At 48.8% G+C, this 16,688-nt stretch overlaps 2 protein-coding genes across 2 annotated transcripts in view; one reads left to right on the forward strand and one right to left on the reverse strand.

The window, feature by feature from the left end:
* Positions 1–2,033, forward strand: part of MYO1H (myosin IH) — a 35,907-nt gene extending 33,874 nt beyond the window's left edge. The window contains exon 32 of the mRNA XM_050906394.1: positions 805–2,033. Coding sequence (XP_050762351.1) covers positions 805–828 — 24 coding nt within the window. The 3' untranslated portion in view covers positions 829–2,033. The remainder of the gene's footprint in view (positions 1–804) is intronic.
* Positions 2,027–14,087, reverse strand: KCTD10 (potassium channel tetramerization domain containing 10). The gene is made up of 6 exons (XM_050906395.1): positions 13,880–14,087; positions 9,116–9,285; positions 8,173–8,262; positions 7,436–7,488; positions 6,497–6,692; positions 2,027–5,896 (listed from the first exon to the last, which is right to left on the reverse strand). The coding sequence occupies exons 1-6, from the start codon at positions 14,085–14,087 to the stop codon at positions 5,678–5,680; spliced, it is 936 nt and encodes a 311-aa protein (XP_050762352.1). The 3' UTR covers positions 2,027–5,677.
* Positions 14,088–16,688: the final 2,601 nt, after the last annotated feature.

The following is a 16,688-nucleotide window of genomic DNA, read 5'->3' on the forward strand; positions in this document are numbered from 1 at the left end:
AGCGGAGAGGTGCATGACATAACTACCCAGTCAGTATCTACCTACATAAGATAATGCATAATAGATGGTCATCGCTGTGTTGGGAGTTGCAGCTACACACCTTGCACATGAATTGTCACTGCTACTTGCTCTCTCAAGCTAGCACAGAGAGAGGGAGCAAGGCTCTCCCCTGGCTTGGTCATTTAGAGAATTTAGCCTGAGCCCAAATGCAACGTGCACCTGCACAATGAGGACTCGGGCAAAGTTTGCCACCTCTTGTTGCCTCCCTCAACCAAGTTATTTCTGAAATCGGTTGGGGGATGGAGGGAAAGCATTTCTTGTCACCCAAGCGGGTTATCTGAGAAGGAAAGATCTGTCTGATCTGTCTTGGCAGAACTGCCACTGCAGGGAGAACGAATTCTGGCTCTGTCCGTAGCTATGGAAAACGGGGGAGTTTTGCTTCTGTCCTTGCTCGTGGTGGGGCAGGGAGCTGTGCTAAACCTGCCTCCGCCAGCTCACAGCTGCAAGGCAGTCAATGGCAAGTGTGGCTGGAGGAACCAGGAAAGATGTGGGTCTTTGCTGCTTCACCGGTGAGCTTAGCGTGTTTGGTTACTGTTAGCTGACAGCTCCAAGGAAGAATTACATGCTGAGGTGTAATGCCCTCGGGGCGCTGGTTAGCTGTCCTCGCAGTCCGGAGATGAAGGGAGTTGTCTTTATATGTCAATTATAAACAGAAGCAACACAAGCTTTTTTCCCACAGACAGGACACCTCAAGGACATAACATTTGTACTTGATTTAATGACTCTTTCCTTTTCTCGTCCCAGGTGTCAGCCCAGGCAAAGTCTTGATGAGAAACAGTTTCTGTTCCTGGTCACTGTCTTGGCTAGGAACAGAAAGGAGCCTGCAGGATGAGACCAGCACTCACATCTCCCCTGGAATCTTTGATGCCATAGGGCTGCTGCGATTTGAAAGTTTGCTTGCATCTTTTAGGCTTTTTTTTAATAGCTTAAAACTATTTAATGATAGCTAAATAAATCCCATTATGTTGCTGTAACATTCCGGTGAGCATAGATGCTCATTACAGAGTCACAGGGAAATCTTTAAACCAAAAGCTGCATAAAATGTCTGTCTCTGTGCACTTGGTAAGAGCTGAGAGCTCTGACTAGTCAGGAAGGATTAAGATAGAAGCAAAAAGGCTTCTCTAGCTATACTTTGATGCAGTTCTCCTGGTGAGTTGTGGCTCAAGGAAGTTCACTCTGGTCTGAAAACGCCTTTTCTCTCAGGCAGACTGGCAAAGCCTTTAAAACCAGCAGCTAGTCCTTCAAAATACCAAGCTGGTATTTTACCAAGCTGGTATTTTTGTTGGTGCATCAGCATATGAAGCTGCTCACTTGGAAATCTCAGTAAGCTGCTTTGTCTGCTCTGACGTGGGGGAAGATCTTTGCTTTTAGAGTAACACTGTCCTGGTTCTCCCTGCGCAGCAACTATGCACGGTGCAGTGGAAGCAAAACTGTAAATGACCAAAACGCTTCCTCTTAAAGAGGGATGTGCTGGCTTGGTGCAATCCAGTTCAGAAGAAACCAGTCTCCTGCTCCTGAACAACCTTCATCTCTATCCACAGAGCTGAGACCCTGCTCGCTCGAGAGTGTGGTAGGCACTGCTGTTCCCTCGAGACGTACTGGGGCAGCTACAAGGGGAGAGGGTGGAAGACAGGAATTCTGTGCTGCCTCCTGCCTGGAAGCTGCAGCTGTACTGCTATTCTCTGTGTTCATAGCGCTTACTCTGCTGCCTCATGTTGAGGCAAACTTGGGTAGCTCCTGCTCCAGCTTGCTTTGGCTAGGCTGAAACTACAGCCTCAAGATCCTTGACTTGCTGCCTTTAAATCCTGGGGTCTGCAGAGTCCTGAGAGCCAGATCGCTGGTGCCAGGAGCTAAAACTAACAGCCAGGAGGAGGAGGATGTCTGGTATTTCTTCCTGAAAGTTCCTTCCAGCTCCACGGACCAGGAGGACAGCATGCTTCAAACAAGTAATGAAGTGACTCGCATGTAAATATGAAATATCTTCTAATTTATTGTGTTATATTAAAAAAAAAGTACATATTGCAAACATCAATCATACACTGAAATCCAGCTTAAGCTTTTTGTGTGCATAAGTATAAAGTGGGAGGGAATGATTGTACAGAACAGATCAATTTGCTGCTATTGTCCATGAAACAGAACAACTCCATTAAGACTGAAAGGTTCTACCTACCCTTTGCTCTAAGGCAAGACTGGAGCTTGGAGCCTTCCACAAGGGCTCTAACCAGGTCGTGTCCTGCAGCACGTGGAACGCAGGCTGGGGTCCCAAACCTGCCTTAGGTGAATACAGGAGCAGCTGCACTGATATAGGTGGGAGTAACCCCCCATCAGGGAGCTTTAACCATGCAGCCCTAACTGTTACAAGCTGCAGATTTTAATCCTGCTTTTCTGCTGATGGACAAAATCACGTCCACAGGTAAGATTTTACAGCTCTGCTGTACTGTCACTGTTAGTGTCTGGTGTGGGGTGCTGGAGAATCAAAGCAGACAGGTCTGCACTCCCCGTTAATACGAGACAGTACGAGATAACCTAAAGAGCTGCTCGTGCCCAGGACAGCTGCCCTGCGCCCCACCTTCACCGAAAGCTGTAGAGGCAAAACCATGTACAGTAAAAGGGCTCAAGCTCTGAGAGCATTTGTGCAATGGCATTAACAAAGTCTCTCTCCACAGACCAAGGACAAGTGGCCAGTAGGTAAAGGACGTTCTAACACGACAGCAGTACATCTTTACTACACAACTACAGCAGGCAGAGGGTTAAGTCAGGAGTGTGTTAAGGCAGAGTCTGCCCATAAATGCAGTAACAAAACTGAAAGTCTCCTGGAGTGACTATATAAACCAACTGCTGTACAAGGATTAAAAATAATCATCCCCTGTTTTTTAAGAACTTAGTTTGCAAAACCTGAAAGAGGAAATCCTGAAGCCAGTTAAGAATCTATTTACAGAGAAGTTAATCACATAGATGTGATCTGTCAGGCGCTTAGCACTGGTGCCAACACGTCACCTCCTGGAGTTGACCTGCTCTTGCACCACAGGACGTGACTGGATTTTGTCCGAGCAGCCAGTGCCGGGTTGCTGGAGTCTCCCCTGCATGGTATGGGGAAAGCAGGTAGTTCAGCACAGCTGAGGATGAGGATGGCCTGTCCCTCCTATCTCACAGGAGAAAGCCAGCTCTCTAGCGTTAATGAAGCGAGCAGGGTTTGGTGCAGGGCTATCAGCGTATTCTACAGTAACCGGCTGGTGTTTCCTTTTCACCCACTGATGGCCGGCAGGAGCACAGCGGGACTGCTGAGACATGGGAGTTAGACTGAATGGCTTTACACAGCGCAGAGTCTGGCCCCCTCAGGGACAGCAGGTCTGTTACAGATGCTCAGAAACCCATGAACAGCCCAGTAACATGCCAAGAAGTGTCAAAGTACGCAGTGCTGGAGAAACAGCAATTCCGAGGACTTTCCTCCCACATTCCCCAGCTTATCACATAAGGAAGGTAAGAAGGGAGAGGCACTAGGTCCTTCACAACAACAGTCTGCACTATGGACTGTGACAAACCCAAAGTGTGTTGCAAACGTGTAAGTACAGCTTAAAATAGAAGCCTCTCACTGTCAGGACATAGCTGAAGCTGGTGAACTACAGGATAACTGTTCACTGTTGAGCTCTTACTTATAAACCAGTAGCTGAAGAAGCAAGAGTAGAGGAGACAGGTACAACCACCACATCTGCCACAGACACCAGCTGTCTGTAACTCAGAAAAAAAAGAAGTCTTTGGTTACTAGAAAGATGACCTCAGCCTAACTTGGAAATCCTTTTAGCTTTACTTGTTGATCCAAAATTGTACCACTGAGCAAACGCTTAATGCTTTATTTTAGCCTCCAGAGACAAGCTGTACGTAGTTTGGGATGTAGCTGCTATGTGAAATAGAAGCACTGGAGTAACGTAGCTGGTGATGCTGACAACACCTTTGGTTTTTAAAATGTTAACATGCCATTAACAGCCCTGAGCCAGGAGTGTTGGGAATCCTTGCAGCAGGAAGTTGGACAAAAGCAAACCACCACCTCACTGAGGAACAGGAACATGTATGTGATGTCTGGCCATTAAGGCCAGCGCTAGATATTCCAGATGAAGGGTCAGAAAAACTCTAGAATAGGCCAAAGTACTCTGGTGCCTGCCAAGGCGCCAGCCTGGTTGCAAGTTTAAGACTTCCTACATCAGGTTTCTCTCCCTCTCAGGATTTGTTACATTAACCATTACAGCTGTGGCTCTGCTCATTATCCTTTAGCATCCAGTCCTATTGAATAATACACGATCTTCCACTGTAATTGTTACTTGACTCCACAATAGGCAACAAGAGACAAGGAGGTAGATAAAATATTCATTTATAATAGAAAAGTACTCTTAGAAAACTAGACTACAGAGGTCCTCTCTACACAACAGTTTAGCTCTGCCCTTTCACACACAGCTGCCATTTCTGAAAAGACTTGGAATATGCTCAGGATAAAGTCAAACAAGGAATAACTGCCTCTGGGCCACTGTCTGCTCCTCTTCCCTGTGGTACTCGCGTTGCCCTCGCTGAAAGCAAGACAATGCTCCTGTATCGGTTACAGACGGAACTACGGCTGCTGGCCTCCTACCTACGCTAGGCTGGTGCGGTGTTTGAACCTGCGATGACTACTGCTTTACCTATAGTAAAGAAAGCACAGCTTACTGACCTGTGATCTGATGGAAATAAACTCCCCAGCTGAGACCCAGGGTCAGGCAGAAGTTCTAAGCGCTAACTGGTAGCAACACCACCCTAAGGAAAAGCAATATCACATACAATTTGCTCCTGATACTCCTTTTGGAGGAATTTTAACATCTTCCACCCTTGAACTGCACAGATAAAGCAGGGGTTGGTCTCCACAGTTCAGTGCTGTAGAAGCTCCACCGAACCCTTTGAGGAGCAGGTCCCGAGAGCTGTAGGGAGCGACAGCCAGCCACCCGGCCAGCCGAGGCCAAGCAGCTCCCCCTGCTCCCTCCCACCGCTCCGAGGGCTCCCTCTGCCCCCCAGCACCACAGCAATCTAGTCAGCATGTGTCATTTGTCCTTCCGGGAGTCACACCGAGGCACTCCTGAGCTACCAACCCTATCATCGCCTGCAGGCCTGGGAGAAAAGGAGCTCTGCAGTAGCTCTGGTGTGTTTAGATCACCGCATTTCTCCCACGCCTGAACGTCTAGGAGGAGACAGGGTCAATGACTGCCGGGAGGGAAGGTGTGTGGCTGACTGTCCTTTTTTTGTTTGTTTTTCATTTTGTTTTTAAAGTGCAGGATAATTACTAAAGCCAAAGGAAGCCAGCCCTCTTCCTCTCTAGCCACAAAAGAGCAAAGACAAGAGTGCTAAAAATTCAGGGCATTTCTCCAGATGCTCAATAGGTCCTTATAGTATCTATCGTATGCCCAGTAACCTTATTGATTCTTGTCCTAGAACTACTGCATTTAAATACCCCAAATAATCTAGTTTGTTACAAAACGTAATTTACAGACTTTGCTGAACAGAAGTTAAACCGCCTGGTCCTCTGCTGCAGATAATCGATCAGATGAAGGGCAGCACCTTCCAGACGGAGCTGCGCAGTCTGCGGCTGTCGCTCGGCTCACTGATGCAGATGGGCCCTGTCATCCGGACGTTTAATATGAATTCTTCGCACGCGTTCAATGCGCTCTCGCTCCTCGTCTTCATCTAAGTGATGGGAGCGGCCAGCTGCCCCTCCTGTGGCTTCCAAGAGTGCGTTGTCAGGTCCCCTCCCGTCCTGGGACTCGTAGAGCAGAATGTTCAGCGTCTCCTCGTAAATGCGGGCTTCTGGGAACTCCACCTGCCCACCCAAGAAAGAGAAGGTCACTCTCACCTATTGCCAGTCACTGCAGGCACCAGGTTACCTCATTTTTAATTCCTGATACCTTTCTGTTTTTAAAATTTAATTACACGCTAGCCACAGAAATCCTTTCTAGCACAATCGTTTCTGTTCTATTATTTGCTTTCAGCTTTTGAGACCCAGCAACCAGGTTTTTTTCCAGAACTGGCCTGCCCACAGGGCAGACTCAAGACAGATTTCTCCTGGGAAAGGTAAGAAGGCACGGGGAAGGCATGCCATTGCTGACCAGGATCCGTCTTTACCCAGGGATGTAAACCAAACTTGGTTAAATGTGCAAGTTTGTCTAAAGATAAAGAACTGGACCGAACTTGCATCACGGAATATCACAATTGCCCTGTGTGAAGTGCCACAGCCAAGCAGTCCCCGCCCTAACGAACCCACAGGATGAGCTCCACTGTGCTGCTCCCACTTTGAATGGCATTGATTATTCTATAGAGATGCTAAACAATGAAAGGAGTGTTCAAAATAGAACAGATGTCAGGATGCCAGTCTGACAGCAGCTGGGCCCGTTGCTGGAAGCATTCAGGGTTTTACTCGTACCTTTGTCTGTTTTTTCTCAGTAGCGTAAACAATGGAAGTGCAACAGACTTCGGCAATCTTCCGCCCCTGCCCGTAAAAAGACCAGCAGCAGATCTCATCTCCAATCACGTCTTTTATAAAGAGCACTCTCCCATTAAACCTCAAGGACAGCTTATCGAATAGCTCAATGTTCTTCAGCATGTTGTCGTCAGAGTTGCTGCGAGAGATGAAGGCAGGCACCGGTCACGTTAGGGTAATTAAGACAGCACACAGAACAGAAGGGGGGTTCGGGCAGTGAGCATTTACAGACCCGTACGCCCAGTTTCCTTTGACTTACTGTGTCTCTACCAAGGTAGTATTTACAGTTGGTATCCAGGACTGCCATGGATAACTCATTTGACTAGTACAAGCAGGAAAACCTGCTGCTGAAGAAGCAGCAATACGACATCAACAGTACTGTGAACAGTACTGTCCAAGGCCATTTCATCTGTGTACAAAATTCTATCATCACCCAAATAAAACCATTCCTAAGCTTAAGCTCAGCACCAGCTGGATGGAAACAGCGTTATGTCATGAAACATACACAGACATAAGGAAAGGGGGACAAGGTCCCAGACCTGATGATTTTACCACTTATTGAGAACGCTGCACCGTGGAAGGCTTCCTGTATTCAACTAATGTGCTGTAGGCCACGGGGGATGCAGGCCAGCAGTTGGCCAGGAGTCTCTGCCAGCTGCACCTAAGTATTAGAGGAACCCCTCTGCCACAGAAATAGCGCACGCTTAGCCTTCCGTTGATGACAGTAGGCTCCCTTCTGACTCAAGTTTGAAATTAATTGGGAAAAAAATGAGTGCACGCCAGCACCAATCTATCATTGGTCCTGAGTGAAGAAAAAGCAAATGCTTATCATGGATTTTAGTCTATGAAAAACTTTAAAGAAGTCCAGTTGAAGTCATTTACCTGGTGTAGGAGTATTTGTTGTTGCTTCTGTTATATAGCAACTTCACTGCTGGCTGTAAAAAAACAAACCACAGATCAGTTACAGGAAGTGCAGTAAGAGCTGGAATCGCAGCTCAGTCCAAGACCCCGCAGCAGAGAAGCTGGAATACGACATGACACCATCAGGCCCAAGCCCAGTGGGATTTTGCTGTTCTTGCCGCAAAACTGTCATACACGGGTTGGCAATGGGGCTGCAATCCCTTCTGACCCCTTCTGTGACTAGATCATCATCTATTCTCACCCACCCTCTGCCTTTTTGCCAAGGCTAATCATTATCACCAGCATCCTCCCCTCCACCTGCCGCAGTGAGCAGGCTTCCAGAAACAGGAGTCATTGATTCACTTTAGCTAAAGAAAGTGTCTGTCATTAATAACCAGAGCAGACAAATAAACAGCCCTGAGGATCTGCTCAATCAGCCTGCTACTGCCTACACCCTCTATTTTAATATCTTACGTGGAGAAATACATGGCCAGGCCCACCCTAAGCAACATTTGACTTGTAATTCAGAAGAAACGTTCAGTCTGCTGTACATTTTCAGTGCTTTGCAGCTAAACAGTTGAAGCGCACGTATTTTAGGGTAAGCCCATTGTTGAAAACTAAAGACCATTTTCTAAAGAATACTTGGTCAAGGTCCCACACAAGCCCAGGGCAGCAGGCCAGCACCCTCCCATGCCACGGCACAGCCTGGCCTCTCTTACCTTGTTAGAAGTGGCTATAAGTTTTTGCTCTTCTTTGGAAGACGTGATGACCGGTACCTTGCAGAACGGTTCATATGCATCTTTGTTCTGCTGAAACCAGAATGAAACAGCAGCTGAATGTAAATAGGCCTTAGGGCACACTCATATTAACTGGGAAGGTCCTGCATATTCTGCGCTGAAGAGATACAAGCTCAGCGTGCAATCTGTCCTTACTGAGTGGCTGTTTCTGGTCCATGCTCTGAACCAGGCTGGCATTCCAGCTACCAGGCAGCATTCCTCTGCGACCACCCGAGATGTTCATTTCTGCTCTCTACCACTCTGGAAACACAGGGACTCAATGTTATGTACCAATTTAAATGGCAGGATCTGGAATATGGCTTCACTCAAACAGGACACCAGTAACAGTGGCTTCAAACCAAAGCTGAGCACCTCAGAGGAAAACAAAGAACAAAAGGGGACTCCCAGCAGCCTGTGGCTACTGTGGCTACAAGAAGCTGCTCTGGTCCGGCCAAATGACCCACCCTGTTCTGGTCAACACTGGAAGTATTAACTTTTGTCACAGAGCTCGTGCTGATGACGGATCATTTCACCATGTAAGACCCTGAACGGCAGTGGAGAACGGTGCAGAGGAGCCAGGCTTCTGCTCCTTGCACACTCCCAGGCCTAAGCGGAGGGAAAGTGAGCAACTATTTATGCCTCACTGTAACTGGGTAGCACTAAATGTTGAGAATACCTCAGTACCTTTTTCTGGATGTGACCAGACTCCAGCAGATCCATGACATGAAGTATTTCAATTTCATCCCAGCCTCAAAAAGGCACCAAGTGGAGGCCAGCAGAAAATCTTGCTCTGCCCAGATGCTGCTTCCCACCTAGAGCAGCCTCCTCTTTTTGACCCCTCATTGCAGCCAGACTAACCTGACTCCTCCTTAGCTCTGCGACCTACCTGCAAGGCTGCTTGGCACTCGTCCACCAGCCCCTGGACCAGGTAGTACTTTGCTTCAGCCAACAACTCTTCTATCTCCCTGCGGCTCTCAGGGAGCGGCACAGCCCCGTCGCGCAGGTAGTTCAGTATTGTCCCAAAATGTTTTCCACAGCGGTCGATCAGGATCCAGCCTAGGGACAGAGGAAGACCACAGTACAGGAGAAGCAGAGGCAAACGCGGCAAAAGGCCTTGACGCTGGCCTGGGACTGCTGTACCGAGCGGGTTCCTGCCAAGAGAGACTAACTCCAGTTCCTTGCTTGAGCTGGCGAACAAAGCAGCAGAAAGCACAGGGAATTTATCATCTCCTTCTGCGTTTCAAGTGCAGAGTATGTGGGAGTGAGGTAGGAAGCTCACTTGTTTCTCATAGTTCCCCAGTTATCGACAAATCATTAACTGAAACGGAGGAATAAATACTTCTCATTCTCAAACCAACCAGCTCTGTTCTTCCTCTACTTCCGAAGCCCTGACACGTTATTTTCTTCCCTTCTATCTTAGGGCCCTGTTACATACACATGTGGCTGTTTCTTACAGACAGCTTACTAGAGCCAACCACACTTGACCGTCTAAAGGTTGTTGCACCTGAACACAACACGGGGACCCACTGTGATCCAGCAGATGTGCAAAAAGGTCGGCAAGAGGAAGGCAGCACAGACTTGGCAGTGTCATGGCAAACACTGTTTCAGTCTCGATGTTCCCCAAGTGCATTCATTTGGTAAAACAAAGTGGTTATTAGCACAATGGCTTAAACTGCTGAAAGACATGACGCGACAGCATGCGTAAGCAGAATGTAATGTACAGCCCCTGCCCTGGAGCTCACCAGCACTGCTACGTACTGACAACGGTGTGAAGAAAAGAAAACAGAGCTACAACCAAAATGCTTTCCAGTTAGCTGGCGATCAAAGGATCTGCGCTTCACCTCTTGTTGCCAGTCTGTTGCCTCAATCAGGCTGGACCCTGAGAAATGTTAGGCAATGTTGAGGCTCGAGTTTCCATAAATGAACAGATGGCCACTCTTACGGGCTGCAGCTCAGGAATGCAGCGAGGAAACGCTTGTGGGGAAGGAGTCATATTTTGGACAAATAAGGAAAGTAGGTTAAAGCAGACCCTGTATGTTCTGCACGAATGGAATTACTAGTAAAGTCTGAACATTTGGTTCATTTTGGAAAGTGAACACAGCCCTTTCATGCTGTTCTGTGGAAAACTGAGACACTCTCCAGCAGTTTACTACAGGCTTTCCATCTCCCTTGTTACCCTGCTGTCTACATAAAACACAATGTGTGCTCGCAATTGTAATTTTACAGACTGTAATAACAAACGAGAAAGCTGGAGGCAGGAGAACTAGAGACAGAGAAATCAAAGAACAAAAGACTGATGCAAGCTAATGAATACAGTACACCTAACCAACCAGAGCAGAAAAAAGCCCATTTGTCAATGCAGAGGTATGTAAAGCAAGATCTCCCATTTTAAAGAGAAGAGGGAGCTCAAGACATGGTAATAAACAAGGACATCCATATTCCACAAATGCAGCCGTTGACAGAGTTTACTAGAGCACACCAACATGTAGGGAGCTACAGGGCAGGCTGAGAGCAGAATTGTGATCCCCCAAATTCTTTGTTATCATCTCTGCTGTGATTCCCTCTGTAGGCTGTAAAAATCTGCTGCAACTTTATGTTTACAGATGGCGAAATCAAAGCAGAATTGCTCATTTTCACGTGGAGGGGGGATGAGAAAATATTTCGAGCAGCATTGCAAAATACAAGTGACTGCTAAAACAGCTTTCAAAAAACCTTCTGTTTTAACCAAACAGCCAAGCGTGCAGCCAAAGCGAGATGACTCACAGGAAAGTGACCCTGCTGCCACTCAGTCATGGCTCTGCAGAGCCTAAGAAGTGCGTTTCAGCTATAGTCTTTTAGAGCTATTTTTTAATTGCAGTGTTACAAAAATGTCCTGCGATCCATTTACTGAGGTAGGAATACATAATCCATGAACCATACGTACACACATTAGACTTTTAAGAAATTAATCTTTTGTCTTACAAGAAGTCTCAGGGACAGCATCCAAACACTCAAACTAAACCAGACTACGTTTTCTGACCAAGCCTTGACAGATGAAATAGCAGCCTGACACTGAAGACTGCCTGATGCTCGACAGTCTTACTAGCAGCTGAACAAAACCCATGCATCTAGATCAACTGGTTAACAGCAGTGGGGAGTGAGGAAAAAAATCACACTGCAGAAAAGAAAATTGGAAACAGATGGATGCACCTGGAAAACTCACATCCTCCTATCTGCTCATTACCATAAAAATAAAATTTTCAAAATACGCCGATTTGCTACAGTTCATGAACAATTTCTAAGCCGAAAATAATCATCTGCCACCCACCGCCAGAGAACTCCAGTCTTTTCTCCTACGGCCCAACTAGCAGCGTGTTGTAGTCGTTAAGCTTTGAGAAAGAGCTGGGGAGATGGTGCTGGGGTCAGAAGAATGCATCTAAACAAAGAGGAGGACCCCGTGTGACACATTTCACAGACTGTTTAAAAACTTTACTCCTTCCAGTTTCACCGCCAGTCTGGCTTCTTTTCCTAAGAAACATTTTGTTTTGTGCCAGATTTTGGGTGTGACCAATTAGCAGTATTTTGAAGAATTTCAGATAAAGAGAGTTTCCTTTCACAGCTATAATGTTATTGTCCCAGTTTCCAGCATCACGCCAGGCAAAGGGAGATAAAGCAAGAACTACTGCAATGGGAGTGTCTCAGTTACAACATACAGGAAGTATCAAATTCCTATTAAAACACAAACTGGCTAAATGTAACAATCCCACACAGACGCTGTGGGATTCACAGCAAAATAAACTGCGATTTTATGTCTCAAGCATGGTATTTTAGCAGATTAAACTCCAGCTACCCTCATATTAGCAGTAATATTGTCAGCTGCTCTCCAGCAAAAAGTACCTGCACTTACATGGACTTTGAGCCTTGGGAACACGATGTACCAGCCCTCCTGCGGTACCTGCCCAGGTCACCTGGAGGAAGCGCTGAGACCACGCCAGGGCGGGCTTCCAAAATGAATTTGGAATTTCCGATCCATTTCCAAACTGAAGGACTTGGGAAGTCTCGAATGACCAAGTTTTGTGAAACATGGAGCAGCTTTAGGGAGGGACGGGAGGATACTTCTGGAGTTGCCTGAAGTTTAGCAGCAAGGGGAGAGGTCTTCAACGAACTGGTTCACAACCTTTCCACTAGAACACCACTCCAGTCTTCCCAGTAAGGGTCCCGATTCCCATTTGACAGTTTGGGTTTTTTTTCAATTTGACCCACAGGCTGGCTTTTTTATGCAACCTGCACAGACCCAGGAGAGGCAGCCCAGAGACCCTTTGATCTGGAGCCCACAAACCACAGCGCCAACGTTACTGCTTTACAGCAGCTGAAACTTGCAAAAGGCATAGTATAACACCCGGAACAATGCAGCTTTTTTTCCCCAGCTTAAATATAAGGACTTCTAGCTAAAACAGGAATATTCAGATATTTAGGTTGTATTTTTTACAACCAAATTTTTTCCTCCAAATCCACTTCGTCCTATCTCAAGAAAGCTTATCACAAGAGCCCTACTAAATCCATCACTTGTTGCACATGATCCCAAATATAGACTATTCTAAAGCACTCAAAACTAAGTCCAATTCATTTAACCACGTACTACATTTTCTATGCTTTTAGCAAGTTCAAACAAAATTTTCAAATAATTAACTAGTCACAAGAAAGGTGTTTTGAACCTTTAGGCTCAGCAATGCGCTAGCTATTGTTAAAGATAAAGTATCCAAGTCCATAAACATAGTTATAGGCAAAACGTCAGTGCATAAATAGAAAGCTGTGCTTCCAATTAAACTCTGTGACACTCCCACAATGTGGGAACGCTGATATAGAACTATGCTACCAGCTGCAGTTATCACAAACACGTTAGCTATATTATTAATTTAAACATAAATGTTTCAAGGAATCTCAGCAGAAGATAAAACCAATGTATCTGGTAAGGAAGTGAAGTATTTGAGCGCTGCTCCTTTAGAAGACTGTAGTTTGACATACTGCAGCTTCCTTCTTTCCAGACACATTTAAGGCAGAGACACCCATTTGCTAGCTCTCTCCTTTTATTGTCAGTAATACTATAGCAAATTTTCTAAAAATTTTGCATCTGGTTTTGTTTTAGCGAAGCCAACAATCAATACTCCCACAAGAAAACAGTTTCATTTAAAAAATCAGCTTTTAGCTCATAAACCCCCCTCCCCCCAATCTTCAGAGCAAATTTTATACTTATATTTGAGGTAAGGAAACAAGATGAGGGAACTGCCTTCTGACCTTCAAAGTAAACACGCAAGTCCTGACTCATAGTTTCTTAATCACTATCCCCACCATTCTCCATATGCTTAAGAGCTTTAGCGTTAGTATTTCAAAAGAAAATGATAGCCCGTGCTATCCGAGCCTGACAGGAGCCTCGGGACTTCTTACGACCCTTTTGTTGTTTAGACAACTATTCCAGTCATACGTGTCTTTTGTTCCACATCTTTTCTCAGTTGTATAAGCTACGAGTTTTAACACTAATAAAACGTGGAAATCTGGGCCTACGATCAGATGTTCCTCTCTGTTCTCTAATATTTTTCTCCAACCCCTTCCGACCTATTTTCACTGAAGAGGAAGGAAGCCGGTGCGAGGGACACGGGGAGCAGTCCCTTACCTTCGCTGTCCGTGAGGACTTCCATTCGGCCACTGAACATGGCCTTGAGCATGGTGTCCTGCTTGGTCAGGGTCTGCATGGTGGTGTAGTAGAGGGCACCGCCAATGTTCAGCTTGACATACTTGGAGCTCGGACTCGTCCCTTTGAAGGAAGTCGTGCGAGTCGCAGCCGCCGGCACTGCTGAGCTCACCACACTTTCTCCCGACATCTCTTCCTGCAAGCAAGGAGTTACCAGTTAGACTTGCAGTTCCACTGCATGACACCCAACTTCATGTTACCATCGGTTATTTTACAGAGAAATAGCCATAGATGTGCTGGGCGCTATCAGCCTCGGCTCCTCTCTGTCTCTTTGCAAAGTTCTCCAATGTTTTAGATGTTTAACTTCGTCTTCTTTCCGACAGTGACATAAACCAGCCAAGGAACATAAATCAACTCAGCCAGCAAAGAACCCTGTGAATGCTGAGTAGTATTTTACACCGCAAAAGCCAATACTTTCCCACAAAAACTGCGTTCATTTCTTTCACAACTTCTAAAGCTTAAGCTCTTACTTCATCAATGATCTGGTATGTAATTGGGCAATTGCCAATACACAGAGCTTGAGCAGATGATTCCTGTGTGTTAAAATGCAGACTAGCCACAGATTTTCTTGAGGCTTTTTTCCCTTAAAGCATACGTGGCTCTACAGAGAGCACACACAACCTTCCCACTCTCTTCCCCGCCCTCCCACATTTCTCAGCGCACCAAAACCCAACGTCCAACATCCCCCACTACCTCTGCCCGCAGTCCCCAGACAAAGTGGACTCCAGTCAGCTAACGAGGTCACAGGCTGTAACAGGAACACGTTAGCTTAGCACCGCAAATGCTCTGAGAGCCGCTAACGATAAATCCTTAATCAAGCTGTGTCCCTGTGGTTAACTGTTTTGCCTCACAACGTGACAGGGTGGGATGATTAACACCCCGCCATCTCAGGCTGATCCAGGTCCTACAACTTCCAGAGTACGCTGGCTGACTACTGTACTGGAGGGTTTTTGCTCCGCTGTCCTGAAAAGCAGAACTATGGGATAGCAAATCTGAACGGAGCTGTAGTTACGTGTCCACATTGCGTTTCACAAGGTGAGGAAGCGGGATGGGCAGAGATGGCCACAGGGGACGGCTCCCTCTGCCACAAAGCCTGCCCAGAGCTCTCTGGAGTGCAAAGGCACCAGCCTCAACCCCACACTCTGACTCCTTCCAGCAGCTGAACGCCCCCACCGCTCGGCCAGGAACCGTGCCCGGGGTCCCAGAGCGGGATCCTGCACTGCAGCATGACCCAGCGCACCAGGCCGCAGCCCAGCACCCTGCCACCCACAAGACACAAAGCTGCGGGGCTGCACCCCGAGCCCCCCCCCCAGGCCTGTCCTCCCCAAACCACGCCAACCTCTGGCCAAGGGCCAGCCTGGGAGGACCGGACCCTCCCCTCACACATGAAAACCAGACCGCGGGCACCCCGCCTTTTGGGAGCCGGATCCCACCCAGGATCCCTGTACCTGCTCTCCGCTCTCTAAGCACCCCAACCTCGGGGGCTGGACCACCCCCACACCCCGCAACCTCCTCCCCTTCCCAGCACCCCGCCCCTGGGGATTGAAACCACCCAAACCCCGCACCGCTCCCACTCCCCCGTGCACCCCACTCCGGGGGCCGGATCCCCAAATCCTGCCTCACCCCAACCCCCTCCCGGACCAGCATCATGCCCCCTCCTCCCCCCCCCACCCCGGGAAAGGACCCCCACCACCCGCGCACTCCGACCGCAGCTGACCAGCCCTCCCCACGCCCCAGCCACCGCCAGCCCCCCCCTTCCCGCGGCCCGGAGCCCCCCGGAGCCCCCACCGCCGCCTCACCATGAACGGCGCAGCGCAGCCCCACGGACCGAGCGAGCGGGAGCGCCGGGGCGGGGGGAACTTCCGCCCCTCCGGCGTCACTTCCTCCACGGGCCGGGTGCTCCATCAAACCTTTCCGATGTTCCGCTCGGCTTTGCCGGGCGGTGCCGTGCTGCACTCCCGCCTCTCGGTCTCGGCTCGGCTCGGCCCGACCTACCCGGTAGCAGCGAGACCCAGAGCTGGCTGCCCTCTCTGCGACGGGCCGAGCGGAGCCGGCGGGCGAGCGAGCAAGCGAGCGAGCGGAACGGCAGCGGCAGTGCGGGTTGCCGGCCGGACCCGGAGTGAAGACACGGGGTACGAGGCGGGGGCTGCCGGGCAACGGGGCTGCGGGCCTCGGCCTCGCGGGCGGCGGAGTTGCCCCGGGGCCGCTGGGCCCGGCCCGGCCTCCGTCGGCGGTGTAGGCGGCAGCGGGGCGAGGGTGAGGGCCTGGGGGGGGGGCTGTGGGGCGGGGGGCGACTGTGGGGCAGGCGCCTGGGGCCCGGCGGGGTGGGCTGCGCGGCAGGCGCTTGGGGCCCGGGGGGGCTGCGAGGGCTGTGAGGTGGGCGTGTGGGGCTGAGGGGGTTCTCTGCTGGTTGCTTTGCTAGTGGCTTGGGTAAGTCGCAAATTGTTGGAGCCTAGTTTTGGGGCTGTGGGGGTGGCTCATGGGTCCTGCCCCCGCTCTGGTGAAGTGGGAAACACTCGCCCTGGGGTGGCTGCTGCTCAGGTCTCGCCGGTTCCCAGGGCCCTGGCACGCTTGAAGCTGGCCTTCGCTTCTGTCACACATCATATTGTTTCTTCTCCACTCTGAAGTGTGAGGAGCTACCTGTGCCAGTGATCACAACTGAGCGGTGATGCTGCTTCTCCTCTCCTGAAGCTTTTCTGATTTAACATTCTCTTGAGGGTGTAGTGAGAGG

The sequence above is a fragment of the Gymnogyps californianus genome, chromosome 16 (assembly GCF_018139145.2).
Source record: "Gymnogyps californianus isolate 813 chromosome 16, ASM1813914v2, whole genome shotgun sequence".
Taxonomy (NCBI): Eukaryota; Metazoa; Chordata; class Aves; order Accipitriformes; family Cathartidae; genus Gymnogyps; species Gymnogyps californianus.

Bases quoted from the DNA above. Each gene is read 5' to 3' on its own strand.
- KCTD10 (XM_050906395.1), bottom strand. From the start codon at position 14,087: ATGTCGGGAGAAAGTGTGGTGAGCTCAGCAGTGCCGGCGGCTGCGACT. The intron at 6,693-7,435 runs GTAAATGACTTC...CATCTCTCGCAG, and splicing joins AACAAATACTCCTACACCAG to CAACTCTGACGACAACATGC. The intron at 5,897-6,496 runs GTACGAGTAAAA...TTGGGTGGGCAG, and splicing joins CTGAGAAAAAACAGACAAAG to GTGGAGTTCCCAGAAGCCCG.